Source organism: Anabrus simplex, chromosome 6 (assembly GCF_040414725.1).
Source record: "Anabrus simplex isolate iqAnaSimp1 chromosome 6, ASM4041472v1, whole genome shotgun sequence".
Classification (NCBI taxonomy): Eukaryota; Metazoa; Arthropoda; class Insecta; order Orthoptera; family Tettigoniidae; genus Anabrus; species Anabrus simplex.
In genome coordinates this window covers 347357027-347370366 of record NC_090270.1, presented here as the reverse complement: position 1 = coordinate 347370366, position 13340 = coordinate 347357027, and the positions used below count along the sequence as shown (strand labels likewise).

The 13340-nt window shown below is 42.1% G+C and overlaps 1 protein-coding gene across 4 annotated transcripts in view; it reads left to right on the top strand.

Moving 5' to 3' along the window:
* The window catches only part of LOC136875813 (sodium-coupled monocarboxylate transporter 1), a 145743-nt gene extending 138825 nt beyond the window's left edge, over positions 1-6918 (top strand). For all 4 annotated transcript variants that reach the window (XM_068228142.1, XM_068228144.1, XM_067149425.2 and 1 more), the window contains exon 15: positions 6811-6918. In XM_068228142.1, coding sequence (XP_068084243.1) covers positions 6811-6879 — 69 coding nt within the window. In that variant the 3' untranslated portion in view covers positions 6880-6918. The remainder of the gene's footprint in view (positions 1-6810) is intronic.
* The last annotated feature ends 6422 nt before the right edge of the window (positions 6919-13340 follow it).

The following is a 13340-nucleotide window of genomic DNA, read 5'->3' as shown; positions in this document are numbered from 1 at the left end:
CGGTTTCTGAGGGTTGCAGTCCTGGTGTAGGGGCAGTTGAGGGTTACTGCGACATTTCTGCCATTCTCTTACTAGAGCCAGTTCTCTTCGTATGTGAGGGGGATGGTTGTTGGATAAAACGGGTAACCATTTTAGGAGTGTCGATTTGATCGTGCCTGATATTGTCTTCATGGTATCATTCAGTTGTGTGAAGTGTATGCACTGTTGAGCCACACAGGGCAGCAGTATTCTGCAAGTGGATAGATCAAGGCAAGAGCTGATGTTCGTAGTACTGTCGCGTTTGCTCCCCATCCTGTTCCACTGAGCTTGTGTAATATGTTGTTCCCTGTTTTTATTTTGGCTGCAGTGTTAGAGAGGTGTTGCGTGTATGAAAGTGTCCGACCCGTTGTGACGCCCAGATACTTTGAATATGGGTTATACTTAAGTTTTTGGCCTTTGAATTCGACTTGAAGTACATAGTTGGCTTTTTGGTTGTCTAGGTGGAAGCAGCTTACTTCAGTTTTGTTCAAGTTAGGTTTGAGTCACCATGTACTGAAATATTTGTTCAGGTTATGGAGATCCTTTGTGAGTGTAGTTTCTGCTGTTTTGAAGTCACTCGATTGGGCAGCCAGAGCTATGTCATCTGCATATATGAATTTCCTGGAAGTAGTTTCTGGAACATCTGCAGTATAGATGCTGAACAGTAGAGGAGCAAGAACTGATCCCTGGGGTAAACCATCGTTTAGTATATAGGGCTTACTCTTATTGCCGTTTAAATGTACACTGACTGACAGAGCAAATGCAACACCAAGAAGGAGTGGTCAGAACTTTATGCCAATTGCAGGGTAGACTGACGTCACTGAGGTATGCTCATGATGTGAAATGCGCCGCTGTGCTGCGCACGTAGCGAACGATAAATGGGACACGGCGTTGGCGAATGGCCCACTTCGTACCGTGATTTCTCAGCCGACAGTCATTGTAGAACGTGTTGTCATGTGCCACAGGACACGTGTATAGCTAAGAATGCCAGGCCGCCGTCAAGGGAGGCATTTCCAGCAGACAGACGACTTTACGAGGGGTATGGTGATCGGGCTGAGAAGGGCAGGTTGGTCGCTTCGTCAAATCGCAGCCGATACCCATAGGGATGTGTCCACGGTGCAGCGCCTGTGGCGAAGATGGTTGGCGCAGGGACATGTGGCACGTGCGAGGGGTCCAGGCGCAGCCCGAGTGACGTCAGCACGCGAGGATCGGCGCATCCGCCGCCAAGCGGTGGCAGCCCCGCACGCCACGTCAACCGCCATTCTTCAGCATGTGCTGTTCCAATATCGACCAGAACAATTTCCCGTCGATTGGTTGAAGGAGGCCTGCACTCCCGGCGTCCGCTCAGAAGACTACCATTGACTCCACAGCATAGACGTGCACGCCTGGCATGGTGCCGGGCTAGAGCGACTTGGATGAGGGAATGGCGGAACGTCGTGTTCTCCGATGAGTCACGCTTCTGTTCTGTCAGTGATAGTCACCGCAGACGAGTGTGGCGTCGGCGTGGAGAAAGGTCAAATCCGGCAGTAACTGTGGAGCGCCCTACCGCTAGACAACGCGGCATCATGGTTAGGGACGCTATTGCGTATGATTCCACGTCACCTCTAGTGCGTATTCAAGGCACGTTAAATGCCCACCGCTACGTGCAGCATGTGCTGCGGCCGGTGGCACTCCCGTACCTTGAGGGGCTGCCCAATGCTCTGTTTCAGCAGGATAATGCCCGCCCACACACTGCTCGCATCTTCCAACAGGCTCTACGAGGTGTACAGATGCTTCCGTGGCCAGCGTACTCTCCGGATCTCTCACCAATCGAACACGTGTGGGATCTCATTGGACGCCGTTTGCAAACTCTGCCCCAGCCTCGTACGGACGACCAACTGTGGCAAATGGTTGACAGAGAATGAAGAACCATCCCTCAGGACACCATCCGCACTCTTATTGACTCTGTACCTCGACGTGTTTCTGCGTGCATCGCCGCTCGCGGTGGTCCTACATCCTACTGAGTCGATGCCGTGCGCATTGTGTAACCTGCATATCGGTTTGAAATAAACATCAATTATTCGTCCGTGCCGTCTCTGTTTTTTCCCCAACTTTCATCCCTTTCGAACCACTCCTTCTTGGTGTTGCATTTGCTCTGTCAGTCAGTGTATTCCGAACGGTCTATTGCATACCATGTTGTTCAGCAGTGCTGCAAGGTTCTTACAGGGAATGATCTTCAAGGATTTCAAAATCATCCCTTCTCGCCATACGGTGTCATAAGCTGATGTCAAGTCCACAAAAACAGCGATGGTCTTCTTCTTGTCTTGAAATCCGTTCTCAGTGTGGCTGGTGAGTGCCAAGACCTGGTCACAGCAGCTTCGGTTAGGTCGGAATCCTGCTTGTTCAGTTGGTATGTGCTGGAAGGCTGTGGTTGAGATTCTGTTGTAATCATTCTTTCCATTAACTTGTAGCAAATACTTAAGAGTTCTATTGGCCTGTAACCTTCAGGACTATCTCCAGTTTTTCCGGGCTTTAGAATGGCAACTATTTTAGTTCCCTTAAGCAAGGATGGAAGCCTACCACTTCTTAAGATGTCATTAAAGAACATAAATAACCAGTGTAGAGTTCTAGGTGCACAATGTTTCAGGAATTCTGGGTATATCCCATCCACTCCTGCTGCTTTGCCTGGTTTTTTTATATCTTTTAGAGTTGTTGAGATTTCTGCAGTTGTGAATTCTCCTGAGAACTGGGGGGATTATTCAGTCGAGAATAGCCTAGTTTTTAGCTCTTTCTTGAGTTTTTGATTCATCTTTATTGACAATTTCTGGTATTTTGGATAGTTTGATGATTCTTTTAGCTACATCAACTGGAGATACCTCTGAGCTCTTATTAATATATTTGGGAGTACAGCTACCAAGTTTTCTAAGAATAGTCCATGCTTTCGGCTTGAGTGTTGGAAATTCATGCTTGCTGTCATTGAGTTCCATTTGTCATTTCTGGCAGAATCTAGGCAGAGCAATAGTTCATCGGCGACTTCTGTTCTGTTCCTGATTTGGTATTCTTCGTAAAGCTCATCACATCTTCTATTCCATCCGGGGATATATTATTTTCGAAATGCTCTGGGAATGTGTTTCTTTGCTATGCGGCATGTTAAAGTAACAAATCGCTTATAGTTGTCCAGTTTGGGTGGAATTCGCTGGATATTGTGATCCATCTCGTTAGTAAACGCTTCCCAGTTTGTTCTTTCAAAATTCCAGCGAGGTACAGGTGTTGATCTTATTATTCGGACTCAATGCCAATTTTTAGAAGAATTGGTCTATGCTGACGTCGGGGAAAATTGTTCAGTACTTTCCTGCTGCGCTGTAAAGGTCTTCCGTGCTCGTCCCTTGAAACAAAACAGAGGTCTGGGTTGGTGTCCTTCTTCCATCTTTCTGAGTGAAAGGAACCTCTCTCTTTTGCATCGTACTCAAGGAAAACAGACCATTCTAACACATCAAGTATCGCCATACCTCCAGGATGTACTCCTACTGTTGAAATCTCTCATAATGGCTGCCGGATGATTTACATTCTTGATGGCTTCATTACACCAAGGTTGAGATGGTGGTTTGTAAATGTTTACTATTTCCAAGTCTGCAACTTTAATCCTGGTGGTGAAAATGTTATCAGAGCTGATGTCAAGAATTTTTACTTGCTCAATATTATTTCGAATGTGCGTAGAGATGCCATAGTTTTTCTGGAAGGTAGCTGCAACAAGATTGAAACCTGGTAGTTTGCATCTGGAGTGAAGCTGGTTTTTATTCTCGCAATGTGTTTCTTGAAGTAGTGCGACATCTACATGGTTGTCGTTCAGCAGTTTTAACCCTTAGGTACTCGCGCTCATTTCCCTCCCCCCTTATTACTCGCGTGGGGTCTTTGAGGCCTCCGGGACAGTATGTATTGAATAAATACCCTAATTACAATACAATTGCATCTTATTTTACTGCAAACACTGCATCACATTAAAAAGGATGTTTACAAGAAATCAATACACATTAAGTAACATTAAGTTCATGAAAATGTTATTTTTCTCACATTACACGCAATTCTCACATATTTTCTTCATGTGCTCCCCACAGACATGTTCCTTGCATTTTACACATCTAGTTTTTATTTTCCTGTCCTTTGACCTAAGGCAAATCACGCAACTCTTTCTTGAATTGTCTGGCTCCTCTACATTTTCCCTGTCACCATCATCTGTACGTAGTCTTTTCTTGAGATTTATAGGCAGGCTAGGTAGCAGCACGTACCAACAGCCATGGTTTCATTAGTTCTTTCGCCAGCTCTTTCAAAAATACTCTCCTTGGGAAGTATTTCTCGTGGCTTGAATTGAATTCACATACAACGAAAGCGTTGATACCAAACACATTGAAGAGATGATAGAAAACAACGAGTGTCCATTTGTTGGTTCGTCGTGCTACGTTGCAAGTTTGGCATAACTTGTCATTTGTATCTACACCACCTTTCGTGCTTTTATAAAACAGAACTATTTCCGATTTCTCCTTCTCAGCCTCTTCAATAGTTATCATTATGCATTCTAGAAATCAGTATTACCGCTTTATGATTGCTCAATATTTCACAGTCTGGATCAGAATCAGAAGCAACTGGGATATCATCATCATCATCATCAACATCATCATAGACTTCTTCTTCTTCTTCTTCTTCTTCTTCTTCTTCTTCTTCTTCTTCTTCTAAAAGCCACTGTTCAATATCCTGTACTTGACGACTGTGGCTTCCAGCCGTATTCATCTGAAAGCGAAATAAAAATCGAAGTAACCCACTCTATTTGCTGCACTGTATCTCCTGTCAAAGTAGAAGCGCCTTATACTGTAGGTTATAGGCTTACTTTTGTATATTAGCAATTCCCAGACTTTACAAGAGGTTCAGATGCTGGCCAAAATATGTGTATTACACGTTCACATCTTCAAAACTAAACAAATAGTTAGTTATAAGCAATATGTGCAAGAATATGAACATATTTTATTTTCATACGTAATTACTCGCGTGGGGTCTCCCAGGCCTGGTCACTACTCTCCACTGAGTACCTTACTTGGCAACAATGAGCCAACTACTGAACTGAGCTCCACACCCCACTACATGAAGCTATTGCAAGTGTCAAGGTCACACGTAGTCACTTCGGGAAAATATAACAATTTAAAAAGGGAGTGGGGCCTCAAAGACCCCGCGCGAGTAATTAAAGGTTAAGAGGTACTCACTTTTGAATCGGCTTATACTCTCAACATTCGCTTGTAGGACCTTCAAAGTGGACCCTATGACCTTTGTTTAGCTCTGAAAAGAGCCGTTTTGATTGGAATAATTTTCCGTCATTATAGTTGAAGTTCAATGTATCCGCTATTTGCTGGGATATCCGTTAAGCAGAGCTTAAGGTCCAACAGCCAATTTCGTTGCTTGCTTAGCACCACCCGGGAGACACGTGTAGGGTAATTTAAGGTTATACTTACGGACGTAAAGCAACGCTTATCTCCCGTAGCGTCGATGATATTCTGGAGAGAGCAAGTAGTTGGACACAAGTCACAAACAAGGAGATGGCTCATTGTCTGTTCTTCATCACATCAATCAATCAATCAATCAATCAATCAATCAATCAATCAATCAATCAATACTGATCTGCAATTAGGGCAGTCACTCAGGTGGCAGATTCCCTATCTATTGTTTTCCTAGCCTTTTCTTTAATGATTTCAAAGAAATTTGAAATTTGTTGAACATCTCCCTTGGTAAGTTATTCCAATCCCTAACTCCCCTTCCTACAAATGAATATTTACCCCAATTTGCCCTCCTGAATTCCAACTTTACCTTCATATTGTGATCTTTCCTACTTTTAAAGACACCACTCAAACTTATTCGTCTACTAATGTCATTCCACGCCATCTCTCCGCTCACAGCTCAGAACATACCACTTAGTCGAGCAGCTCGTCTTCTTTCTCTCACTTTGTCCCATCCTAAAATTTTCAACATTTTTGTAACGCTACTCTTTTGTCGGAAATCACCCAGGACAAATCTAGCCGCTTTTCTTTGGATTTTTTTCCAGTGCTTGAATCAAGTAATCCTGGTGAGGGTCCCATACACTGGAACCATACTCTATTTGGGGTCTTACCAGAGATTTATATGTCCTCTTCTGTACATCCTTACTATAGCCACTAAATACCCTCATAACCATTTGCAGAGGTCTTTACCCTTAATTTACAACCATAAAACTGAGAGGACTTTTCCTGTTTGTGAAGCTCACTACCTGACTTTAACCCTATTGCCCACTGTCCATGTCACAACAGTGTCCAATTGTTTTGAATTTCCTCACAATCTTGTAACTTATTTATCACTCTATAGAGAATAACATCAGCGTAATAAATGAAAAATATCTCTATTAATAATATCGTAAGTGTTTTAGGGCATAGTGACAAAGGTGTTACATTTATCATGTTATACTAATATTCTATTAAATTGAATTAGGTACATCTCATTTCACTTGAATAAGAAGCTTTGCAAATCGAACGTTAGGTCTTGTTTCCATGATATTTGACATTGCATTTTGAAACTTCTGGCCTTCATATAAAAAGCAAAATAATAATTTTGCAATATTCATATCCTGAGGAAAAATATCTTCCACTAATTTTAAATGTAAGGGCAGTATGAGGCTATTTTGTTGATAATGCTGATCGTAGAAGTGAAACGTGATTGTATCAAATATTCTTTAAAGTGATCCTTCATTAAAAAGTTTAATGTAAAATGCCTCAGTGTGTTCTTGTATGTTTGTTTCAGACTGTGGAGCTTCACGTGATTCCGAAATCTGTGAACGGGGACGATTCTGCTGGTCAGAAGTCGTGGTGAGCGGAGTATTTAGATGATATATCGACCTTCAAGCACGTCAGTTAACATACATCTGAGCCTCTGTCAGAAGCAAATGTACATCAAGATGATCGCAAGTCCCCTGAAAGTAAGACTGTCATCACATTTGGATGCAAATACGAGGTGGGCCCGCTGCTCGCGGATCAGCCAGTTATCCTAAGGACACCGTCATTTAATAGCAGGAATTGGTGCTTGGCGTGTGTATATATTTCGGTTTTGTGAGCTATGAACAAATATGGCGGATAATCTGAAGCCATCAGGGCGTGCCCGCACGTGATCGTGTTGCGAGGATCTTGTAACAGGTGACTTGATTTGTTTGAGCCTGTCGGGAAATTTCTGAAAGGCAAATGTTTCCACAGCGATGATAGACTTGAGGCTACAGTGATAGAATGTTTCAAGCACAACACGATTGTGAAGCAGTGGGACGCGTGTCCGAATGCACTGCACATCCCTGGGTTCTGGTTGACCGCGCCTCGCACTACATCACCACACAGAGACCTAATCAGCACATTCAGTGACAAATCATGATATTTATTTTCCCATAGTTCAGTTCTTCAAGAGCTAAAATATTGGTGAATGAGTGTTTACTGTACTTTTCAGACATACTGTATGTTTTAAACAATGTATGCAAAGTGTTCACAAAGTTGTACTAATCGAATAAATCTTCAGTAAGTCTAGAAAACAATTTTAATTGAATAATTGCTGTCAGCATGTTTTTTTAATTTTTTTTTATCTGAGACTGCCGAGGATCTGCAGAAATTGCTGAATGGTATGAATGGAGTCTTGCGTGGAGGGGTACAAGACAAAAGTAAGTGGAGAGTAGCGGCAATGTGGTACCCGGGTTTGTGGGATATAATGTGGGGGGGGGGTATAGCTAGAAAGTGGTAGTGTTTTCATGCTCTCTGAGCGAATTCCGACAGAGACTTAAAGGTTGAGAGTTTACCAACTTAAGTGTGGTAATAATAGTTTTTTGAGATTTTGATTCAATACGCTAGGATAAAACCTTCACCAAATGAACAACAATTAAAGAGGTACGGTGTGATTGACACTAAAACACTAGAAGTGGAATCAGTGGTAAGGCTTTTTCCAGATGATGTTATTCTCTATAGAGTGATAAATAAGTTACAAGATTGTGAGCAACTGCAACGTGACCTCAATAATGTTGTGAGATGGACAGCAGGCAATGGTATGTTGATAAGCGGGGTTAAAAGTCAGGTTGTGAATTTCACAAATAGGAAAAGTCCTCTCAGTTTTAATTACTGCGTCGATGGAGTGAAATTTCCTTTCGGGGATCATTGTAAGTATCTAGGTGTTAATATAAAAAAAGATCTTCATTGGGGTACCGGTAATCACATAAATGGGATTGTAAATAAAGGGTACAGATCTCTGCACATGGTTCTGAGGGTGTTTAGGGGTTGTAGTAAGGATGTAAAGGAGAGGGCATATAAGTCCCTGCTAAGACCCCAACTAGAGTATGGTCCCAGTGTAAGGGACACTCACCAGCATTACTTGATTCAAGAACTGAAAAAAATCCAAAGAAAAGCAGCTCGATTTGTTCTGGGTGATTTCCGACTAAAGAATAGCGTTACAAAAATGTTGCAAAGTTTGCGTTGAGAAGACTTGGGAAAGAGGAGACGAGCTGCTCGACTAAATGGTATGTTCCGAACTGTCGGTGGAGATATCACATTGAACGGCATTAGTAGACGAATAACTTTGAGTGGTGTCTTTAAATGTAGGTTCGACCATAATATGAAGATAAAGTTGGAATTCAAAAGGCCACATACGGTCAAATATTCGTTAATAGAAAGGGGAATTAGCGATTGGAATAACTTACCAAGGGAGATGTTCAACAAATATCCAATTTCTCTGAAAACATTTAGAAAAGGCTAGGAAAACAACAGATAGGGAATCTGCCACCTGGGTGACTGCGCTAAATGCAGAGCAGTATTGATTGATTGATTGATTGATTGATTGATTGATTGATTGATTTATTGATTGATTGATTGATTGATTGATTGATTGATTGATTGATTGATTGATTGATTGATTGATTGATTGATTGATTGATTGATTGATTGATTGATTGATTGATTGATTGATTGATTGATTGATTGATTGATTGATTGATTGATTGATTGATTGATTGATTGATTGATTGATTGATTGATTGATTGATTGATTGATTGATTGATTGAGTGATTGTAAAATGCGGTTGTAGGCGAAGAACTCAAAGCTCCCATTATCAAACGAATAGCTTTGACCTGTTGACTGTCTAATGTATGTTTATGGGAGTTAGCTGATAAATAGATGAAACGGCATCCATATTCTAAAACTGACCTTACTACATTTTTATATCTTGTTAATAATATTCGTGGATCATCCCGATTTTCTTTCTGTTAATGATTTTAATATCGGAATTCTTTTATCTGTCTTGCGCCACAGTTCCGAAATATGCTCCTTTCAATTAAGAAACTGTCAGTACGGATTCCTAAGTATTCAAATTTCTTTACTAGTTTGCTTTCTTGTTGGCCAAATTTAGTGGCTGTATGATTGTACAGGCGTTTATTTGTAAATAGTTCTGCCGAGCTCTTCGAACATTCAGTCTCAAATCCATGTTCTTGAAACCAAGAGTTGAAGGTATTGAGGGCGTATTCTAAAATACTTCGACATTGCTCTTCTGATTCCTGAGTAGTATAAATTACAATATCATTGTATAATGTGGACAATCTTTGTTATTAAGGTTTCTGATTCTGCTGTGTAGGTATCTCCTTGTGGTAAACATACAGAAGTTGTTCGAGTGTCAATTTTCTTATCTAGCTTTCGCACATATGTTAATGTTAAGAAAATTTATGGGGAATTTTAGAATATGTAGTTTCTTAAATAAGATATTTTTATCTACAGAGTCGTATGCTCCCTTAATATGGAGGAATATAACCAATGTTCGTAGTTTACGGCCGTTTACCGCCTTTTAAAACTTCAAATTGGTATCTGGGCATCATACTGTAACACTCAAGACACCAAATAATTATATTGAATAATACCCCTTGAAAGATTTTCTGACACAGGAGCCCAAAAATATTCCCCGGTATCCAGTGGATCGATGGATTCTTCCTGGCTTCAATATTGGTAGGAACTTCCATTCAACTGGCACATATCCATGTTCTATCACATGATTAAAACTATTTATCGCATCGAAGCGTAATGAGACGCGAATGGTGTCCTGGGGTATAGCTATCCATGCTACATTCACCTGATTCCACAGTTCATCTTTGGTGGTTGTCATTGGGTCAGAGCACCGCACCCGTCGTTTCACCATATCCCACACATTTCCGATCAGCGACAAGTCCAGTGAACGAGCGGGCCAGTGCAAGAGTGTGACATCCTATGACATGTGGTCGCGCATTGTCCTCTTGAAATATGGCGTCTGGGGTGTCGTGCAGATAGGATGTCATTTACGCAGGTCATACTGGTCACAGTGTCCTGGACACGCACCAACTGTGATTTGTGCTTGTACCCAATAGCACCCCGCACCATTAGGCCTTGAGTTCGCGCTGTATGTCTTGTGCGAATGCAGTCAGTGTGATGCCTCCTGCCCTGTCTGCGGCGAACCAAAATGCGGCCATCATTTTCAAACAAACAGAATCCGGTTTCGCCCGAAAACAGTCTCCGCTGCCATTCCTGCCCCCAGTGACGTCATTCCATACATCATTGCAGTCTAGCATGCTCATGCACATTAGTCAAAGGTAAGTGGAGAAGTAACCCAGACCGTAATAAACGGCGACGGACTGCTACTCCTGATAGTGTACGATGTGTTACACTGTTGCGCCAGAGGATGCAGATCTGTCTGGAAATGCCATTTGGATGAGGTGTCGATCTTCTCGGGGTGTGGTCTGGGTAGTGGGACCGGATCCACTCGTCGTGTTCTACGGCCTTCTGTGAACCATTCTGTGCACACCCATTGCATTGCCGGCGCACTTCGTCCCACACGAGCAGCAATTTCCTGGATGGATGGATCACGTTCTGTCTTTCAAACTCACTCATTTGACGATACGGTTCTCGCATACGTCTGCGAGGCATCCTGCACGTCTGCTTGAGTCACAATGATCCATTACCGACCTCGATAGCTGCAGTCGGTGGCAGTGCGCCGAGATATCGATGACGACCTTCAACCTGAGGCCCGACATGGTTCAAATGCTAATCATTTCTTCAGAACATGTCCTGCGAATATGAACTTCCTTTCTCTAGTCATTCAAAGTGTTCTGGTTTTTATGCAGAGCAGTGTACTTCATGAGCATATACATTCCTACAGTACGATACAATAACGTTCATTTTCCTTTACATAACGGCATAGGAAAATGAACGTAACGGACGTTGTTGTGGAGGACTGCATATCCCTGTGTAGCTGGGAGGCATCCTGCATTACGAGGTATTGCTCGCGCACCAGATTCAACAAAATCCGGTGTTTATATTATATACAAGGCGGGGAAATGCAAGCAATTCTGCGCTAAAACTTATGCTACATGAAGTTCCGCCAGTTACCGCTAGGATCGCGTTGTACCACCCTAGCAAATGGTACTGGTTGTTCAGTGCTGTGTTCTCGTGAGAGACAATGCACTTCAACTTGTTTCAGACTTTCCCTGTTGATCAAGAATTAAGAAATAAGTGGTTTTCAGCTGTTTCTCGACAAAGTGATAAACCAGGTACTGTGCGGACTTCTTGGGAAAGGTTGACTGTTTGTAGTAGGCATTTTATAGAAGACAATTATAGTGAGAGTACAATTCTGTTTCTTCTTCCTAATTCCGTTCATTCAGTATTCACAGACTTTCTTCCGCACAAACAAGTAACAGCCACAGCTACGAACCCTCCGAAATGATGACAGCCTCTAACACGTCCTTGCTGTAATTTACCCGTTGAAGGTAAATTATGAACTTGGAGATTTGTTTTCATTGCAGTGTGCGAGTACTTCTCAGAATGTTGGTTTTCTTCCCGAATCTCTAGCTACTACATCCAACATAATGGAAGGGGCTATGTGGTGCACGAAGCAGAAGAAAACACTGCCTGTGAAGGTTGTTTACAGCCCATTTCTCTTCCTGCAAGTGGAAGCCTGGTCCTCAGCCTCATGTGTTTTGAAGATCCTGGAGTGCTGAGGTTCCATAAAACATCATTTGTGGCGTTACTAGAGCAAGTTTCGCCCCGTGTAATCTCCCTCGGAAGAACTTGCTCACGAACTGTACAATTTTATTAAGAGACAAGTCCTTTGAAACAATTAAGTGTGACAAATGCAACAACTCTGCAACATTCACGAAACCGCTTGGTTATCCAGGATAAGTGTTTGCAGAAGCATGAGCAGGAATGAAAGAATTTTGCAAGTTCACACGATGCCTCTCAACAGAAAAATACTGAACATTTTATGAGTGACTGCTTGTCTACAACCTGAAAGTTGTAAATACCCATAAAAGAAGTCGACACATACTCTCATCTCTAGGATACGTTCATATGTACGGTGTAGGATGTTGCAAAGCGATCCTAGTGGCAGAGTGCTGAACACCAGTGTTACCCAGTCGCTGCGCGGCACCTATCGGCCATGTATGGTAACGTAGGCAACGATTGATAGGTTTCAATATGAGCATGGTGATGATTGCGTATCTGCACTTTCTCTTAAAACAATAATCACTACCACCTTCGGCTGACAGTTTGCCCTTGACTTTGGAGCAAATGGAAACAGGCTATGTGGATGGATGTTTTTATAACAATGCTTGGTAAACAGCAAGGAACAAGGAAACCTTTCTTGTTGTTGTTCTGAATTAAGATGGGATTATTCGAAGGATGAAACATCAGTAACGATTTAGTGGATTTTCAATATTTATTTGTAAAACTTCTTATTTAAAACAACACCAAAAAACAGTGTAAAAATTCAATACAGGTTTTGACCAAGATTTGTGTTCATTTCTCTATTAGGCTATAAATCTTCATACACATTTTTATTTTCTTCATTGACATCCTCCTCGTAAGCAGTGATCAGCAGACACAACAGTGAGGAGCTAATGCGAGAGCTTGGACGTCGGAATAGATGTGTCCTACAAGTGAGCTAAGAAGGGGATGACAATTATCTACAATCTGTATAAAAGTCAGTCTGCAGTGATAAGAATCGAGGGCTCTGAAAAAGAAGCAGCAATCCAGAAAGGAGTGAGGCAAGGCTGCAGTTTGTCCCCTCTCCTCTTCAATGTTTACATAGAACAGGCAGTAAAGGAAATCAAAGAGGAATTTGGAAAGGAAATCACAATCCAAGGAGAGGAGATCAAAACCTTGAGATTTGCCGATGATATTGTTATTTTATCTGAAACTGCAGAAGCTCTCGAGAAGTTGCTGAATGGTATGGACGAAGTCTTGGGTAAGGAGTACAAGATGAAAATAAGCTTCAAACAAAAGTAATGGAGTGCAGT